The sequence below is a fragment of the Zingiber officinale genome, chromosome 9B, assembly GCF_018446385.1.
Source record: "Zingiber officinale cultivar Zhangliang chromosome 9B, Zo_v1.1, whole genome shotgun sequence".
NCBI classification, from domain to species: domain Eukaryota; kingdom Viridiplantae; phylum Streptophyta; class Magnoliopsida; order Zingiberales; family Zingiberaceae; genus Zingiber; species Zingiber officinale.
Genome location: NC_056003.1, coordinates 92,296,295 through 92,315,759, shown reverse-complemented (window position 1 = coordinate 92,315,759; position 19,465 = coordinate 92,296,295). Strand labels below are relative to the sequence as shown.

General features: G+C 34.5%; 1 protein-coding gene across 9 annotated transcripts; it reads right to left on the bottom strand.

Annotated features, from left to right (window-relative positions):
• Nucleotides 1-3,272: 3,272 nt before the first annotated feature.
• Nucleotides 3,273-16,774, bottom strand: LOC122023967 (transcription factor IIIB 90 kDa subunit-like). Of its 9 annotated transcripts, none has more exons than XM_042582422.1 (16): nt 16,645-16,774; nt 16,122-16,203; nt 15,911-15,992; nt 15,736-15,814; nt 14,688-14,770; nt 14,547-14,623; nt 13,467-13,523; nt 13,229-13,341; nt 12,533-12,612; nt 12,353-12,439; nt 11,563-11,643; nt 5,221-5,302; nt 5,017-5,132; nt 4,418-4,507; nt 4,252-4,299; nt 3,273-3,687 (listed from the first exon to the last, which is right to left on the bottom strand). In XM_042582422.1, exons 2-16 carry the CDS (start codon nt 16,187-16,189, stop codon nt 3,415-3,417), a joined length of 1,416 nt encoding a protein of 471 aa, XP_042438356.1. In that variant the 5' UTR covers nt 16,190-16,203; nt 16,645-16,774; the 3' UTR covers nt 3,273-3,414. The 9 variants fall into 9 exon arrangements, with proteins under 9 accessions (XP_042438356.1, XP_042438357.1, XP_042438360.1 ...); XM_042582423.1 differs by having other exon boundaries at nt 5,017-5,123; nt 16,645-16,728; XM_042582426.1 differs by having other exon boundaries at nt 5,017-5,072; nt 16,645-16,727.
• Between the last annotated feature and the right edge of the window lie 2,691 nt (nt 16,775-19,465).

Here is a 19,465-nt window from a genome sequence, read left to right as displayed (position 1 = left end):
GACTCTTCTCTATTTTCTTTCGGGCATGCTATTTAAAGGATAATTAGTTGTTAATATAACTACCCTCCACATGTAATTTGACAATCTAGAGTTTAATAAAAGAGCATTTATCATCTATTTTGAAGTATGATTCTTTCCCTCATCTGCACTATTTTACTAAGTGGTAGAAAGAATTGTTGTTTCTATTAGTGTTGGAATCACTAGATAATCAAATTTGTATTTTGATATTGACATTGGTTCAAAGTTAAGCTATGTTATAATCTAATAAGTTTAATTAAGTGTGTAGAAAAGTCTTAAGTGGTCTTAAGCAAGGTGAAAGTCCTAGTTGAGGTTAGGCAAATAAGTCCTAGTGGATACTAGACAAGTCGAAAGTCCTAGTTTCGACTAGGCAATAAAGTCCTGGTCCATGAGACTGGGTAAAGTCTTGGCAGGTCAAGGACATCAGGCAAAATCCTAGGGTCGAGGATACTAGGTGAAAGTCATGAGGGTCTCAGACAATAAGCGGGAAATCTTAGGGTCAAGGATACTACATGAAAGCCCTGAAGTCTCATATGTTGAGAAAAAGTCCAAACGGTCTGGAACACCGATTTGATAAAAGGTAAACTCTCTTGAGAGAAATAAGTGAGGATGTGTTCCCAGTAAAGGGAATAATAGGCGTCGGTGCAATCTAGAGTTTCAGCAAAACTCAAAGTTAGGATCAAACAATCCGAAGACTGTCAAAAATTACATTACTTTACATGTTATTACTTGTTCTTCTAACTCTATTATGCAGGTGATTGAAAATAAATCAAAGGCTGGGAAAAGGGCTCCAGACATCTAGACATCCAGACGTCCGGGAGCCCGGAGGTACTCCAGGCGCCCGAGTTAGTGGTGATGAGGGAGCTCTCAAGTGGCTGCCTTCATCACCGAGGCACTCGGACGATCTAGGTGTTCGGAGTTACTCCAGGCTCTCGAACCAGCAACAATTCATCTTCAAGCTGCAGTATCATGCATCGATTGGCCGACCCACGTCAGCAGTCCAAGCTCTTGGAGGTGGTTCAGGTGCCCGAACATGGATAAACTTCTCGGATGAAGTTTCAACGAGATCATGTCATGCCAACCCTGTGGGAGTGCCAAGTACCTGACCTACTGAGTTGTTGAGTCGGACCAGCTGCCAAGTATCGAGTTGTCGGGTGGGTCAAGTTCCTAAGCGGCCCAAGGTAGCACGAGATCCGAGAGGCTCAAGTGGGAAGTCGAGTATCGCCCAAGTGGTACACTGAGTGCTCCAGAGAAGTATGTCAAGTGCTCCCAAGTCAAATAGACTAGTGCCGAGTCACGACATAAAGTCACCAGACTACCAAATCGGAGTTGTGCCCGAGAGCTAAGTTTGAGTGGGTTGCCCGGCACCGAGTAAGGAGGCCAAGATCAAGTAAAAAACAAGAGATGTCGAGGCTTGTATCTAACACAATTTCCTTAAAATAAATGTGTCTCTAACTATAATCGCAACCAAGCACTGATTGTTCATGGTGAATAGGAGCTCAAACCCTTGACACAAATAGCCAAATAAAAGTCATTTCTTGTCCTGCTTCAAAGTGCAAGAAAGAGTCTCTTCCTGTCCCCTTGAGGGGTTCGGTAGTTGAGGCATGAGGTGTTGTCACATGAGATCTTGGGGTCGAAACTTGACACGTTCGAGTATACCTTCTCTCATGCCTTGGCCACCTGGACTAATGGCTAGTAGTCACTCATGATTTACCGCCTCCGTGTTAGTCAAAGACGGGTTGACGAGGATGAGCAAATCACCTTTTGCCATAAGAAAGAGTCTCTTCTTATACATATTCACAACTCTAATGATTATGACACATTATAAACCAACCTCATAGTCACAAGACTCCCAATGTAAAATTAAGACCTATATACAGTATAGTCTCTTTCATTTTCACCTCTTTTCTATTCATATTTTTACAACAGTTCGATGGTCCAAAATTTATCTTGATAATTTTTTTTCATATGGCCGTGCAGTGTTTAAGAGAACTATAAAAGAAGCGCGTGCTATTAGAAAGAGTAATAAAGCAACCCTAGATATGTTATTCTATTTGGCTATTGTTATGGTATGCAGATCCAGCAACTCATACAAGATTCAATCAATATTGACCGGTTATGTCATGTCTTCCCCGATTGAGCGGCATGACATGGTTGTGAGAAAGCATATCAATTCTATTGTGTTTCAACTTGCTAGAATCATTCCAAAGCCCCTTCACATTTTGAACCCTCCAGATGCACAACAGAAAGGAGCAAAGCCTGTTTGATCATCAAAGTGAAAAATCTAAGGTGCCAAACTGCCAATTGTCCTGCCCAATGTGTTTCCTCTGGATGGATGGAATTTCAACATGAAATTTTAGGCTCGGTTTACTCGGAGATGTGGATCAAGAGTTTTTACCAGAGTAACGCTCGCATGAATTGAACATGTCAAATGTTTTTACCCGTCTGTCTCCTAGTAAGCAGAAGCATGAAATTTCAGTCTCAAGTCATCTATTGGATCACACGAATCTTGGACAGACTATTGAACTATGCTGTTATAGTTTTGTATTCTTGTGGAAATTTTGTTTATTTTAATTTTGTTCGAGTTTTATTAATTATATTTGAGTATGATATTCTACTTTGTTGATAGAGGGAAAGCAAATAATTACACACTTTTTCTTTCCCATTTTACTTATTTATTTATTTATTTATTTCCGAAACAATTCTATGAAGTATGAACTATTTATAACTGTAGAATTGTGCACCGCATCTAAATGTCTGAAATCTAAGAAATTTAAATGTCTTTTTTGTTTAACAAGAGTCTCATTTTTTTGGTTCAACAATATAATCAATAGGTGATTCTGTTCAAAATAAATTAAGATTAAATCAATCCAAACATGTTATTTCTTTACCAATTTAAAGTTCTTATTTCTGTTCAGATTGGTCTATAAAATAAAGTGTGATATTTAACTTGTTAAAGAGGCAAATAAATGACAGGCTCAGAACAAGATTGAGAAAACTTGAAAAGATTACAAAATAACATTTATATTCTTGTTTAAAAGCAACAACCTACAACTAAGTTAGCAACAAGACAACTCAGTTTGTCGTACTATTTTAACGAAAGCATTAATTTACAACAACTAGAGATCTAAATGATGCAGTTTATCATACAATATTAATAAATGTATTACTCAAACAAATAGGAAAAAAAAGGGCATATGATCACGATGGCAAAAGTTTACTAGTCATGCAGCAGACTTAAGAAACCTAGAAGGTTAATTCACTACAAAGAACCTTATTTTAGTTATTAATGAGTTAAAATTCCAGTATCTTAAATAAATAACCAGATATTTTTTATCAAACTCGTCATCCCGCAAGAAGACTTAGCAATGTTGTTGTTGCCCCTATCATACAAAATCAAAAATCATCCTCATAACCATAGTCATAGTCTTCATCTCCATAGTCATAGTCTTCGTCTTCATCTTCATCTTCACAGTCGAAGTCTTCATCTCTATCTCTATCTCCCTTGTAATCAGCATAACAACCATCATAATTATCATTCTCAAATGCACGTGGCCCATCACCATCCTTGTTATCTAGATCATCTACATGATCATCCTTGTCGAGAGTTTCATGAGGATCACCAACGTCTGATTCAACTTTTTGCTTCTTTGCAGTGTCTTGTTCATACTGTTATAAGACATGATCAATATAATTAAATGCAGTCTAAAAGAGAATGAAAGCAGATTAGAGTTTATTTCAATATGATGTTCAAAAGAGACTTTTATATGATATTGTCAATATGGAACCATATATAGAAGTCCTAAAGTAGTCATGAGAATTCCAAAAAGCTCAAGTTGCCAAGCAGTAGATAAAGTGGCAACTAACTTGCATACAGAACTGCTTAATTTTGCCAAAAATATGAAGTCTGATTGTTGACCAGAATCATCATATGCTCTTGAATTTTTTTAGAGCACTCGCATAAAGTTTACGGATTCGCCATGTGGAAAATTACTATGATTCAACAAAAGCTAGAAGCACATAAGTGAAAAGCTTGGCAATATTTTCAATTTAGGGCCATCAAAGTTTTCATAACATAAGCAGCATAAGATTACTAGTGCAATCCTAGATTTGAATAAGAAACATATCACAAGCAAATTGAAAATTTTCATTACTTCAATCACTTTAAATAACTGTAGCATAGATGAAAGTATGACTCGCATTAAATATAAAGGAAAAGGAAGTAGAAAATACAGCGAACAGAGTTTCCAATGCTTCGTAATTGATTTTTGGGCTGAAAGTCTGAAACAAAACATTACACTGATTATCAAAATAGGAGAATTATTAACATTCATGGTTAATTTGTCTCTTGATAGACGCTTAATATCGTAAGTGCATGCATTAACAAAATCATCCATACCTTTCTCTTAAGTATCTGACATGTTGCATCAAGAGGAATCTGTGCATGAGTCATATCTTTAGCTTCATCAACAAGTCTTTGTTTCCTTTCCTACAATCAAGATAGCATGATAGCAAAACAAAAATAAATTGTCCAAAAAATGGAAAAATAAACAATCAAATATAAAATATATTTTGAATGTAAATTTGGTAAAATATTTTCAAGATTTTTATTGTGCAAGAAGCAACTAATAGCGGATAAATTTGGGGAATACACACCAAACACCAATGCATGTACATACAAAATATGGTTTGAATCAAACAAGACATAGAGAATAGGTAGATTGGAAAGTTCATAGTAGAAAGATGAGGATAGAGAAAGAAGTTTGTAGGGAGAGGACGAAGAAATTGATCCCCCTTCGTGCTTCCTTCAAGAAAAGCAAATCAGGACAGTAATCTTTTTTAGCATTTCCTAATGTTTTCCTTGAGAAGGAACAAAGCTCTTGGCATGCTGACAAAATTATTTTTCCCATAGGTGATATGAATGAACACAACATAGAGATGTTATACGTTTGAAGTTTAAGCAAGTCACACCCAAAATTGCTAACATGGATGGCATACCTCATCATCATCAATGTCAGAAAAAGAAAATTGATAACTCTCATCATCTTCTGAGTCTGCAAAACCATGTTGTTCACTAAAAGTTAATGGGTCAATCGACTCATGCCCTGCAAAATCTTTCAAAAAGAATAGAAAAATAACCAAGATAAACTACTAACTTCATAAACTTTCAAAATAAAAAGGTAGATGGATTTTCAGTCATACCAGTACTTCCAGGTTCCTTTGATACTTTTCCTTCAACATAGCCAACATATGGGGTCATATTAACATCACAGCTTCCCTTATTCTGTAACAGCCCATTGCACACACATTTAAGTACCCATCTAAGGTTCTTATTAAAAAAATGCAAGAAAAGCTAAGGAAAGCTACATTTTTTCATGCATGGAAACTTGGAAATTCTTCCAATGTCAATGTAGGAGCTAAGATTCTGTAGATTCAGTGGTGATTCTAGGCTCTATTATCATTTACCAAATTTTGAAACAAAAAGAAGGATAAAAAAGATAGATGAAAAATAATAGAATAAGGTGGATATCCCCATAACTCTAAGAAGTAGAATATACCAGGAGCTCCTTAAACTATCAAGCTTTCAGGAAAAGTAATGTGTTAATCATAGGTCTCTATAATTGATGCTAATATTAGCTGGCGTGCCCTAACATGCAATACCATATATCCAAGCTGCAAAAGGCCAAAGTAGGGGCATACATATGAAGTCCAACTATATAGTGTAAGAAACTGAAAACATCACTGCACTTACCCATTTAAAACCAGCAAAGCAAACAAAGATAGCCTTTTCCCCAAAATTTAATTGTTATTTCTAACAATTGGTTCAAGGCTCAATATTGTAAATATAAGGTCATATTAAAAAGGTATAAATCTTCATCAATTAGATGGAAGGCTTATAAAATCTATGTAAATTGCTTGCTTCATACATAAATTATAGGGCATGTATGTTGATCCTTGTGATGTGACTCATATTACCCACGCTATAGAGCAGTCTCAACTCGACACTTGCCACATTGTGGCCATTACTCATCCTCATTGCACATCCAAGAGGCTCAGCGTGCAATGAGGGTCATCGCCGAGCTCTCTAGAATGTTGAGTTTGGTGGACTTTGTCAAAAGAGATTCCAGTGATTAGTGCTTGAAGAAGTCAAATATGATTAGCAAGGATGCCCCTCTGCTTTGTTCTATGTTTTGTTGTGTGTCTCCCATGGATTAGTGTCTTGTATATATAATAAGCCCAAGCATTTCCCTATCTAGTGCTTGGAATAGTTGATTAAATAGCAATGGTGTTGTTGAGGGGAAGACAGTGAGGGCTAGATTCATGTGTTGATACTAGGAATAGCATAGTCAATAGACCCATGATGACCAAGCTATTTTACAACTCCAATTTAAAAACTTGGGTTGATTTGGTGGAAGAATTCATGTATTTTTATCAAATGTAATGAATTCCTTCTGGTGCTGATGTGTGTTTGTTGTTTGGCTGCAAACACAATTGTGGCAGGTGGAAAAAACTTATTGGAGTTGTTAGGGTTGGTGAGCTAGGTTGAGTTAATATGTTTTGGTTGTTTTACATCTATTTTGAAAATCTAATGATTCAAATGAGATATTGTTGGCAGCAAGAGTCAAATATCAAAACAATATTATCTACAAACATGCACCACGGTACCATATCTTAACTGTGTCCAGTAAATTTATCCATGATTACCATAAAAAAATAGGAACTTAAGAATTGAACCTTGATGTAACCCTATCTTTATGGGAAATATTTCGATTAATCCACCTGAGATCTTCACTATTATCATTAAATCCTCATATATATATCCTTAATTAGTTCAATATATGTTATGCTAATACCTCTCTTTTTTAGAATTCTCTATATAATTTTTCTTGAGACTCTATCATAAGCTTTTTCTAGATCAACAAATACCATGTGTAATTTTGTTTATGTTCCCAATACTTTTAAATTAGTTGCTTGAGAAGATGTATAGCTTCTATTATTAACCTTTAATGTATAAATCTACATTGATTTTCAATCACCATAAAACTTGTCTTGGCAACAATTTCTTTGTGTTTACATAGAACTTTATCAGGCTTAGGTAAATGGTTGGATGGAGATTCTACATCTAGATCTTCATCCCTTGAAAGAAACTCTATCTACACAAAACAAAAAGTTAGTAAGGATGTAATCACCTTCCGTCTAGAAATATTTGCTGGCCAAAACATTTTACATAAATGTATGTGGGCCCAATGGGATTCTTTAAGGATTCCAAAAAAAATTATTGTGCAATTACTGCTGGAGTTAATCAAACTACTATACTTTTATACTTTCTTTATGTTTACCTATACCCCTAAGTCTCAAACTAATGTTCCCTACATTGATAATTACTTTGTTTAGTTATATTAAGGGAATTCCTATGAAACACACCTTGATCAAAATATCTATAAAGCTATAAATAGTGGATTGCTCCTCCAATTTACTATGAACCCATTTTATGTTCTTTTTTTTTGTTAATCCAGGTATTTAGGCCTAGGATCCAACTAGTCCTAAAGGTGGGCGGCCCAACTCCACAGACATGCCTTCATGTAAATCCAAAAAGTGCAGTGAGGCCTCACATGTCACCCGGCATCACCCGTGGTTCAAACTCCGCGAGCATTTGGAAATGCCCAACAATGGTTCAAAGTCCTCTTACCACTGTACCGTGCCCCGGGGGACAACCCATTTTATGTTTTTGATATAATAAGTAGCCATCAAGGCTAATTGAATCAAGTTTTATTTCATTTCATGCTTCGGCACCATGTATGACACTCTTAGCGTGGTTAATTTTGTTCGCTAATAATGACTAGATTATCATAGCAGTAATCCGAAGCAACAAAACTTAAAAGACATTGCCTTCGTATTCCTACCAATGTATTTACTAATAGTATGAAACTAGTGTTATAATCAGTGTTCTAAATGGCGGTCGAGCCGGCCACTTAGGCGGGAGAAGGGCATCAACCACACCGCCTCAACAAAGGTGGTAACTCACCTTCGGCCATCGCCCGCCTTTGTTTCACCACCGTGAAGCATTCGAGCACGTCGCCTTAGCCCAACGATGAGTCTGGATGCATCGTGCAAGCCCAAATGTGTCGTCCGAGCCCGACGACAAGCCCAGCAACGCCTCCGGGCCCAACAATGCATCCTGACACATCGTCAGGTCCTGGCGACGCATCGGACTAGTCACTCGATCAAAACAGGGCACGCAATATAATTAAACTTTAGGTTAATTATTTTAATCAACTCCTAACTATGATTGGGATAATTTAAATAGACTTAATTAAAATCTAATAAAAATTAATTATATATATATATATATATAATTTTTTATTTTTAAATATTTAGATTAAATTTTTTTATTTTTAATTAATATGTTTTATTAAAAGTAAAAATAAGAATAATAACTATTTATAATAATATATATAAAAAATAGTAAAAAAATTCAACCGCCTAGAGGCGTCCATTTAAAACACTGGTTATAATTCTAGATACTCATATCAACCATGGGATGGTTTCATAGTTTCCTAACAATTGATACTAATTATAGTTGCATGAACTATGCCCTCAAGTTTTGAATTAACCTAAACTTGAGCTAACAAACTTGTACCAATAAAAACTCATTAAATGACATATATATAGAAGTCTTAAGAATATGACTTTCATAAACAATTATAAAAAAAAAATAGCTTGGTGCACGAAACTCCCGTCATGCGGGGTCCCAATGAAGGATCCATTATACGCAACCTTACCCTATTGTTTGCAAGAAGTTGTTTCCTAAATTCGAACCCGTGACCTTTAGGTTACCAAGCAACAACTTTACCATTGCGCCAAGGCTCCTCTTCAATTATACTAAATAAAAACTTTTTTTAGACACAATGTCCAGCATATTTTAGTTAACGCATAGTTGGTGGGATGGTTTCTTAGTTTTCTAACGATTCATACAAATTATAGCTCCATGAACTATCTATTCAAATTTCCAATTACATAATCCAAAATTGAGCTAATAAATTAGCATGAATACAAACTCATTGGCAGCATACATACAAAATTGTTGACTATCTTGCTTTCATGATTAACATCAAATTGACTCATAAGAGACTTTCTAGGATATTTGGATTAGATCATAGTTGGTTGGATAACAGTGCCACTCAAACTTCAGTTAGTACTAGCTACAAGATCTTTACAGAAAACAAGGGAATTTTAATTTTCAAAATGCCCTCATTAAATAAAAATGTCTTACTATTTAGCTATGCTGGCTATTGATGAAAAAAAATCATGCAAACATTGAGTTAGATTCAAGGTTTGTTACAAGATTCAACTAACTAGCAATTAAATAAGATACTTGAAAAGTTGTCTCTTTCATGTAATCCCACATCCAAGATAATTTGTAAGTATGTCCAGTGATGCTTATAATTGCGACCTGAAAATCATACGATGATTACCTAAATATTTAAAAGTATCTTATGAATGTTATTGACGTGGCACTAAAGCAATTGTCTAACAAACCACCATGAGATGTATTACTCCACTAGATACCCATAATCCACACATATAAATCTGAAAATGAGTTCATAAAATCAGAATTTTTACTATGATTAGTGACAAGTATCAAGCCTCCTTACTATCCAACATAGAGATATAGAAAATATGTTAGTCTCCTCTCTTCAAGCCTTGAAAGAATTGAATCTCCATACAATATCACTCTACTCTTGCGCTAGTATACTATTCCAATGTGGCAGTATTTCACAAGTAACTAGTTTGTATGTCGCATATATTTCAATAAATTGTCTATATAGGATAGCAAACAAACAACATGGCATATTCACACCATATTTTAAATGCTAAGCCAGCCCGATCACCACGCGTGACTGTTACCATTACACCAGATGTTGCACTGGCAACAAGCAAATGCTACAACATAATAAACAAACATCGTGCATGAGTTTCCACAGTGTCAGAGAGATCTCAGGCGTCTTGCAATGCGTCCTACGATGCATCAAGGGTTGCACAAGCATTTTGCGGAGCAAGGTTTAAAATTTTGACCTGTGCTGAGATTTTGGTCTCAGACTGGAACGATAAGGTTTCGGTATTGTATCGTGTCATACCGATACAGTTTCAGTATTTGTTTATTTATATATAGTAATTATTACATTAAATATATTTATTGTACATAATTTAAAAATAAGTTCTATATTGATTTTATATAAGTTCTCGATTATTAAACAGTTTAATATTGTTAGAAAAAATAATTAAATATAATTTTCTATAAAAAAAATTAATACATCATAATATGTTACCTTTCTAATCATTAGTTCTTTTAACATTTTGCTTAGGTAACCTCTATTAAATAACCATAATTATATAAATTAATACAAAGATGTTATTTTATATATAATAATTATATAAATTTACTATTTATTCATTTAATTAATTATTAATTTAAATAATATATATTTAAAATAATAAAAAAATATTAAAATATCAATTAAATATTAAAACAGTAAAAATATATAAAAAAATAAAAAATATCATAATATAAATTTAATTTCTTAGAATTTTAATAAAAAATTTTAGAATTTTTAACTAAAATTTAAAACAATAAAAACAATTTAGAATATCATTTAATAAAATTTATTAATTTTTAAAAAATTTTAAATATATTTTTATATTTTATTGAGATAATTTAATTAGAGTTTATAAAAGCATTTTCAAAATATCACACTCAAGTGAGAATTGTTTGAATTATTTAAATTAAATTTTGCAAAATACACCTCGCACGCTTGTGACGCACGCCCGCGACACATGCCTGGACGCGAGGGTCGCCCGTGACTCCTCCGGCGGCACCAGACGCGTCCGGCAACTCCTTCGGCGGCACCGGAAGCGTCCGACGACGCCTCCAACACCCGCGATGCTTCAAGCGTCTGATGACGCCTTTGGAGGTGTCGGAGGCGTCACCGAACACTTCCGGAAGCACGGGAAGCGTCCAGCAACACGTTCGGGACGCCCTGTTGTCGCAACGCATGCTCGAAATAGCCGTGCGTATGGTGCCGGTTTCACTTCCCCAACGGAACGGAAAAAACCATCTGAGCGGCACGAAACGGCATTTCAATCATAGCAAATTGCAAGGTCATAAACATGTTCTAACTTATACTAAACTTCTTCATGTTTTAACTTCTGTGACATTAGGAGGATCATGTAAGTGTTGGCATGATCATACACTATCGAGTGAGGCTTCAACAAGAAGGCGATCACATTCCCTCTTCCTCTTCTCTTCCTACGCGTTAATGCCTCCGACACTATATCTATGGCATAAAATTTTCTTGTTTCAGCTGGGAATAAAAACCCCAATTCGAAATGAAATTTCACAAAACAAATGACTATACAAATCAAAAAACTAGATATATAGGTTATTTTTTTATTAAATTTAAAAGTAAAGTAACCACCATAAAATATTTCATGGAATGCTATATCAACATCACTTAACATTTGTTCAAGTATATGAAAACTTACAATTAAGCGACAAATCCCTGTATTTTCAAACTCTATTAGCCATCTATTCAAAGTTGCTTCACAAATGCGTACAGCAGAAACCTAAGTAAACACAACAAAAAAAAAGAACTTGCAACAATTAGTTGAACAACCATGTTGTGTGAAAATAATTAAATAAATTTAAAATTTAAGTTTTAGGTTTTACTCTCAAATTGCATAAACGCAGGCAGGGGTATGTAACACAACAAAGAATAATTTCTTCAACACCATATAGGTATATATAATTGCTAAAGTTTCACATCAATTTCGTAAATTTGTTAAATATTTAGTCTTGAACAAAAACTATTAACATTTGTCTGCTAAACAATAAGATCAAGCTATTGCAGGGACAAAGGAAAAGCTAAAAAAATTAAAAGATATAAGATAAAATAAATTAAATTAAGCTTTACTTGATAATATTTTCAATTGCTCAAAGAATGTAGCATGCCATGAATGAAAAAAAAAAACTATTGGTTAAATTTGTCTTATAAATTTGCTATATTGCCCCAACAACTTCACAATGATTATTGTTAGCATTTACACATTTTGTGGTGTAAATTATCATAAATGTATCCCTTACGATATTTGATTGGGACTAATTGAGTCCCAAGCTTTTAGGTTCGACTTGAAACAAAAAGGGGATCTTGTGGACATATCATATATATGGATTTGCAAGGTATGAAGAAATTTGGTATCTCATAAATTTATTATGCATCTCCAACCATATTGTGCACATTTAGAGTGAAAGTTAGCTAGAAAGTTTTTTACTTACAATATCTGATTTGGAGTAATTAAGTCCATGAGAATGTACAGATATGTATAATGCTGCACCGCAAAATCCGTTAGGTTTCCTCACTGTCTAAAATAATTAAAAGCACAAGAAACAAATTTACTAATGCATAAGCAATTGAATTTACAAATTGAAAAGGACTAAGCCAATAAAGACGAATACCTGAATCCAATTTCTCCCAATCATTGCAACCAAACGAAGAGCCATTTCAGAAACTGTATCATTGTTTTTGCCTAAAAGTCCTAAATTTCACAAGTTTTACGCAATAAATTCACTCTAGTTTAATTTAATCTCATAACTAAGTTACCTTGATGAATAAATAGGGTAAATAGAAAATAAAACAAATAAGGCCCTCTTTACTATAATACTTGTTACAAAATACATATTTCCAGCAATCGAAATGTAAATATATCTATGCCTTGAATATGTTTGCCATCAAAATGAAAATAGTTTGCTGCAGACAATGAGCTAACGTGTTGAACAAAGGTGCTATTTTCTACTAAATTTACAATAAAAATGGAAGGGAAGAGAAGTTTCTATTGTAACAACAAATAGTAATATCCCGATTCAAAGAAAATATGAACAATTGCCAAATAAAAGAGAATTATAGTTATACTCACTAATAAATCAAACTCCAATGAAAGACTAGAATTGCATAAACTAAAATATAAGCTTAATCACTAAAAACCAAAAGAGTAAATTCAAAATAAACCAAATTACAATTCATGCAGTCATAGGAGTCTTAAGACACTAAATAAATAATGAAAACCAAACCTTACCATTCTCTACAGCGCAAGGAATCGTGTCACTCAAAAAGAAGAATTTTTAAATATATAATAGAAAACAAAGTTCCCTTACGCTTTGTGAATCGATGGATAAAAAGACTTGGATCTACTATTTTCTGGACAATTGGGTGCTCCAAGAGTTTCAAAGTTTTACAAAGTTGAAAAAACATAGCTCCAAGTACATATCTGAAACAAAATATAGAGAGCATTTTATCTTGCTTGCCTAACGGTAGTTGTGCTAAGGGAAAAACCCCAAAGAATTTCATAGTTCAAAAAGCATGAAGAGGTGAAAAGGAGCAAGATGTACATACATATTTATCTGCAAGTCTTCAGAGAAATCAAAGAGAAGATAGCTCAGTTTCAATTGTCTGGAAAAAGAAGGAACGAAATTCTAAACTGAGTTACAACATTTGAATACAACATTGTTATATGCACCAAAGTTGACAACTATTGCTAATCACCTACAATTTAGTCAATTTTTAAGTGATAAAGTAGAATAATCTAACAAATTATATGCTATCATCTATAGATAGAGAAATATATTAAAAAAAAACGGATCGTTTTGTTAAGTTTATCAAAGTGCACGGAGTAATATATAGAAAAGCAATCATATAACCCATAAGAACATTAGCAATTCTCAAGAAGATTTACAAATAACTACCAATTATGAACACTAACTAGATTGATACCGAATGAAAAAATATGTAAATAGAGGACTTGAAGTTTATAACATAGATAATTAAAGAAACAAACTAGATTTTTTAATTGCAGGTATATCAGGACATGGAAAGTCATGAAATGTTCTAATATTCATACAATAACGCTTCATCTACCCCTCCCCTACTCCAACATTGATATTCTGAAAGAACTCCATACAAAATTTTCAGATTTAGTATATTGATCAGGGTTAACAACAGAGCAAAGGAATGGGCTTGACTAGTAAGCAAGCTAAGCCACTACTGGTCAAAATAGGCAGGTTCAAATTAGACACATGCATTAATATCTCATGTAACAAAATTCTTGTCCACTATGGTTAAACCACTTCTAAAAGCTTAAAAAACATACAAATAGTATATACCATTATTAATTATTCGATAGCAGTCTACAAACAAATTTTAGAATTAATAGTGTTGTGTATAATGGTTTTTTGAATGAGCAATTACTATATGTTGGTCGTCTGAATGCTAGCATAAGCAAATCCATTAATAATTTATTGACATGTTTACTTTGAATGATTTGGATATTGTTTTATCCGAGGTTGGTAGTGGGGGAAAAGGGGCGATGACCTTCATGATAAAAGAGTGCATACAAATAGTTGAAAAAAAATCATTGATGTCACAATAGTGCTGGCATGACTTAATCATAACCATACATTAGCATACATTTCTCACCTGCAAGAAAGATAGAGACAAGCTGCTGCAACATGAGATATCTTGCGCCCCTTGGTGAATTTTTCATCAAGAACCATCTTCAAAAATGGGAATGTGAGACAAAATTGCTTTCCATGTATTGCAATCAAGCTGCGCAAGTACCTCATAGAAAGCATGAGCATTGTCGATTATAGTGTCTCCATTAATGTGCATGGCATTTACAATATAGGTAATCGCATCTCTTCCTGAACAAATAAGGGCAAAATCAAAAAAAGAAAAAAAAAATAACATTAACACAAAACTAAAAATCAAATAAACTAAAAGTCAAATATGAATTTCTAAAAATATATGGCAAGAAAAGTTAGAATAAAAGTGACAGGAACATAACTTGAAACTTGACTCATAAGAAATTTGTCTTAATTGCATTAAACAAAATAACAAATTAAGAACAAAAATATGTAATACTTGTATGTAGAGGATCTTGGCGGTCTTTCAATCAAGAATCGGCTAATTTAGCTACAATATTTGTGTTATATACAAAATTTTTCTATTCCCCCATTGATTTTGAAAAGGTTTACTTGGCATAAATTTGATCATCAATGTTCCTCTACAACAAGTAACTAGTAATTCAAATGGAAGCGTTGACCTACTTGTATATTTTAAATGAAATATCATAAACAATAAACAATCAAATGAGTAGCTAAATCTATGCTCTAACAACACACCAGAAGTTAGTCTTTTAGAACCTAGAGGAGGGGTTGAAACATTACCCTTGGGTCATAATTTTTCTAGTTAAATCAGTCAAAAATATACGGGTTTAACACTGTTTAAACAGGAACTGTGGGCTCTAAATCTAGGTTTAATTGGTTGGACCTGCTAATCTGAATCCAATTAATAATAATAATAATAATAATAATAAACAATTAAAAAACATAACATACAATAAAAAACAAAACATAAACAGATAAGTCCTAAATCAATCAACTTGCATAGGGCCAAGTGATAATTAAAATTAAAAAGCTTACAATAGGATGTGACTTAAAAATTAATGCAGAAATATTTACTATCTGATTAACATTGAAGTTGCAAAATACAGAAGCATAAACATGGAATTCCATCACAAATACAACAACCAAATTTAAATTAACGACCAAATTACATATCCTAGAATAGAAAAAGTTTAAAAAAAAATTTGCTAATGTGGATTTACCTTTCTTTAGAGTTCTTAAATATGATGCAGAGAATTCATATTTCAAGATCTTTATGATATTACCAGTCTCTCGACGATTCTAGGAAAAGAAAGAAAAGAACTAAATAAAAAAATCAGTTTAGGGGAAAATAAATTCAGGTTACTTAAAAGTTCCATGGGCCAACACATGACAAACCTGGCCACTGCTATCCTTTGCAAAAGTGAGACGGCTGTAGTAAATCTTTTGATCAAGAATCCTTCCACATAAGGTACAGCACCTGGAACAGCATAAAAAGGAATTTAATGAAATATAATAAGAAGAGGTTATCCTTCATATCCTATTCAAAAAGTGCCAACATAAACAAACAAATAAAACTTGCACATATCCATAATACAGAACAACTCACACATATCTGTAGTCAGGATCCCTATAGATGGGGCATTCCTCGCAATTTCTACACCAACCCATTGTCATTGACTTAAATCAACCTACAAATGCTCAGTAAATTAGCATACTAATGAGAAAACAAAATATAATATTTGCAAAGTATTGTGACCATTTATCAATAGAGCATTTACAAATATGAATATGCTGACTTAGACCAATATAAGGGCGTGCGAGAGAAATTAGACAACACATGTAGATCAAAAAAGAAGTACATTAAGAATCTGAAAGAACATGACATCAAAACAATCACTGACGACAATCGGCATGCCCCGAGTGAATCTTCTTCCTCTACCTGAGGATGATCACTCCGTTGGCAAGACAATTCCATTAACATGATCCTCAAACTGATTAAACATTGTGGAGGGTTTTCAGTGCCGATCCGTGCCGCTCGATACCGGCGATTTTTTCCGTTCCGGCACGGAATCAGAACCGAGACGCCGTTCCGACACCGTCAAGAAAGAGAGGGAGTTTCGAGATCTTACCTGGGCGAGGTGCGGCGACGAGCGGCGGCGACAAGGGGCGGTGAGCGACGGTAGAAGGGCGGGGCGGAAAGCGACGGAGTCGGGAAAACTTAAAACCAAACCTCAGTTTTTATTAAAAAAGGAAAGTGTTAAAGTATATATAACTTATATAGTTAAAATATATGGTGCATTTGGTTTAGGGGTTTTTTATTTTTATTTTTAGAAAAATGTGTATTTTTGAAAAATAGTATTTGATTTATATTTTTTATATCTATTTTTTCATATTTTTGAAAAATAGTATTTGATTTTTTTTATATTTGTTTTCTTAAAAAAATAGATAGTATTTTTTGAAAAATAGATAATGTAAAGTTATTTTCTAGAAAATACACGTTTTTTAGAAATGTGCAAACCAACGCACCTTGATATATTTGTTATTAATATATAAAGAATGTTACACTATACCAAAAGATATATGTATATCTCTATAATTACATAATATTGTTTACTTTAGATATAAGCTTTCATGTCTTTACTATTGGGTTCTCTTCAAAATGATTCATACTAATGAAAATATCATACATCCTTTAAACCCATAATCTTTTTCCAAATCTTTCCAATGTGGGACTTTAATTGAATGTCAACAATCCTCCCTTCAAACGAAGGATCATCGTTACTTTCATTGTCTAGGACTCCTTGTGAGCATTCATTCATTCCTTACCTGTTTTAGATCTCCCCGCGAACATGTGGTCGTCCTAACCTACTCCGGGTCTCCCTGCAAGCATCTGGATTCGGTCACTCTTAACCTGCTTTGGGTCTCTCCGTGAGCATCCGGTCACCCTAAACTGCTCTAGGCCTCCCCATAAATATTTGATCACCCTGTCCCGCTCCAGGCCTTACCCACAAGTATCCGATCACACTGACCTGCTTCAAGTTTTCCCGCGAGCATCCAATCATTCTTGAAATTGTCTTTGGAACTCAGATTAAATCTTGATGGGCCTCGTAATCCAAATTTCTTAAAACTTAGAAATTGAAATATTTCCATATTTGGATCAGAAAAATAAAAAATAAATTTCAGTTTAAGATATGAGAGAATTAAGAATAGCTATCATAAAGACTAATCAAATACATAATGATGTACAATAAAATATAATATTTTATTACTTGACCAATTGTCAGAAGAAGCAAATACAATGGGTACACTAATCAGTAAAAATGATGAAGTCGAAATTAATATCCTTTGAACGTAACAAATGGTATTAGATTCATGGTTCAGACCAGATGTCATATAGGGTGGCCTTGAACGAAATTACGGGGAGACCAAGCAGGTTAGGGTGATTAGATGCTTGTAGGGAGGTTCGAAGCAGGTCAAGAGTGAACAGATCCAGATGCTTACAGGGAAGCTCGAAGCAGGTCAGGGTGATCGGATGCTCGCAGGGAGACTGATAACCATGATTTTACTGCATTATTTTGATTCATATATGCATGGTTTGATGTTGATTTTATAGGTTTAAATCATGGTTACATTACATTTTTTGCATTGTGTGTATTTTTGGATCTAATTGCAAATTACTTTATTTTTATATTATTTGATGCTAATATTTGATTCTTATTTTATAGGCATCAAAGGATCTTGGATTTGGATCTATTTGGACTAAAATTGGGCTCAAATCGGAGTTCAAACGAGAAGATCTAGCCATTGAGCATTATGGACCGTTCATAAAGAATAGGAGAGATCTGGACCATCCGTTGAAGATCTGGTCGATCCAACCTAATGGGGAGCAGATATGAGCCATTGATGAAGATCCAGAAGTTTTGATCCAGATCTGAGTTCATCCAGCCATTGATCCAGCCAGATTAATCTGGGCCGTTCATTGAAGATCGGCAGATCTGGGCCATCCAGTGATGATCTGATCGATCCGACCTAAGGGAGGGTAGATCCAGACCCTAGATCAACATCAGTACCTTCGGATCAGATTTTGGATGACTTTTCACCGTTGATTTAGCCCGGAATCATCTCAACCATCCATTCCAGATCCAGATCTGATTTAAATGAGAAGCTACAGTACCCAGCTTCTTCGTCGATCCTCCATAGCACAGCTTCGTCCCGGCGTGCGTCTTCTTCCGGATTTCGGCCTCTTTCTCTTCTCCAATCAATCTCCCGAGCTTCTATCTTGGTGGTGAGCTTCTCGGCAGCGACATCCCGATCATCTGGAGCCATCGGAGAGTGTTCTCTCCGGTGGGATTTGGCTCGTGACATCTTCCTTTTCCAGCTCGATTTGGCGGTGGTCCTCCAAATCCAAGCTCCGATTCCCATCAGCAACATTCGGAGGTGGTCTTCCGGAGCTTCACTCGACGTTCATCCGCGTTCCACAGCCCTCCATCAGATCCAGAGGCAGATTTCCATATTTTCGGCATTTTCTTGGGTTTAGGGTTGTTCTTAGCTCGTCGGGGGTGGTCCATCGGCGTTTTTGAGCAATCCTGGAACTGATACGCTGTAGAGAGTCTCCACTGAGGTCCAGAGTTGGGTGGTCTCGACTTTGGCACTCTTGTGTGACGGCTTGAGTGTGTAGCTTGGTAGATGATTGTGAGAATGGATTGGTTTACATTTTAATTCATTTTTTTATTGTTTTTATAGCTTAGCACAGATTACTTTTATGTTTTGTTATATTTTTATGCAAGTAGTTAGCATTTCTTTCCTTGTTGAAGCTTAGTTTAAGTTTTAGTTGATGCTTGGTTACTTGTTTAGTGTTTAAATTCTAAGCTAGGGTTTACATCTTGCTTTAGATCAGATTTAATTGTGTCTTGCTATTTTATATCTTAGTTTGATGTGTGTTAATGGATT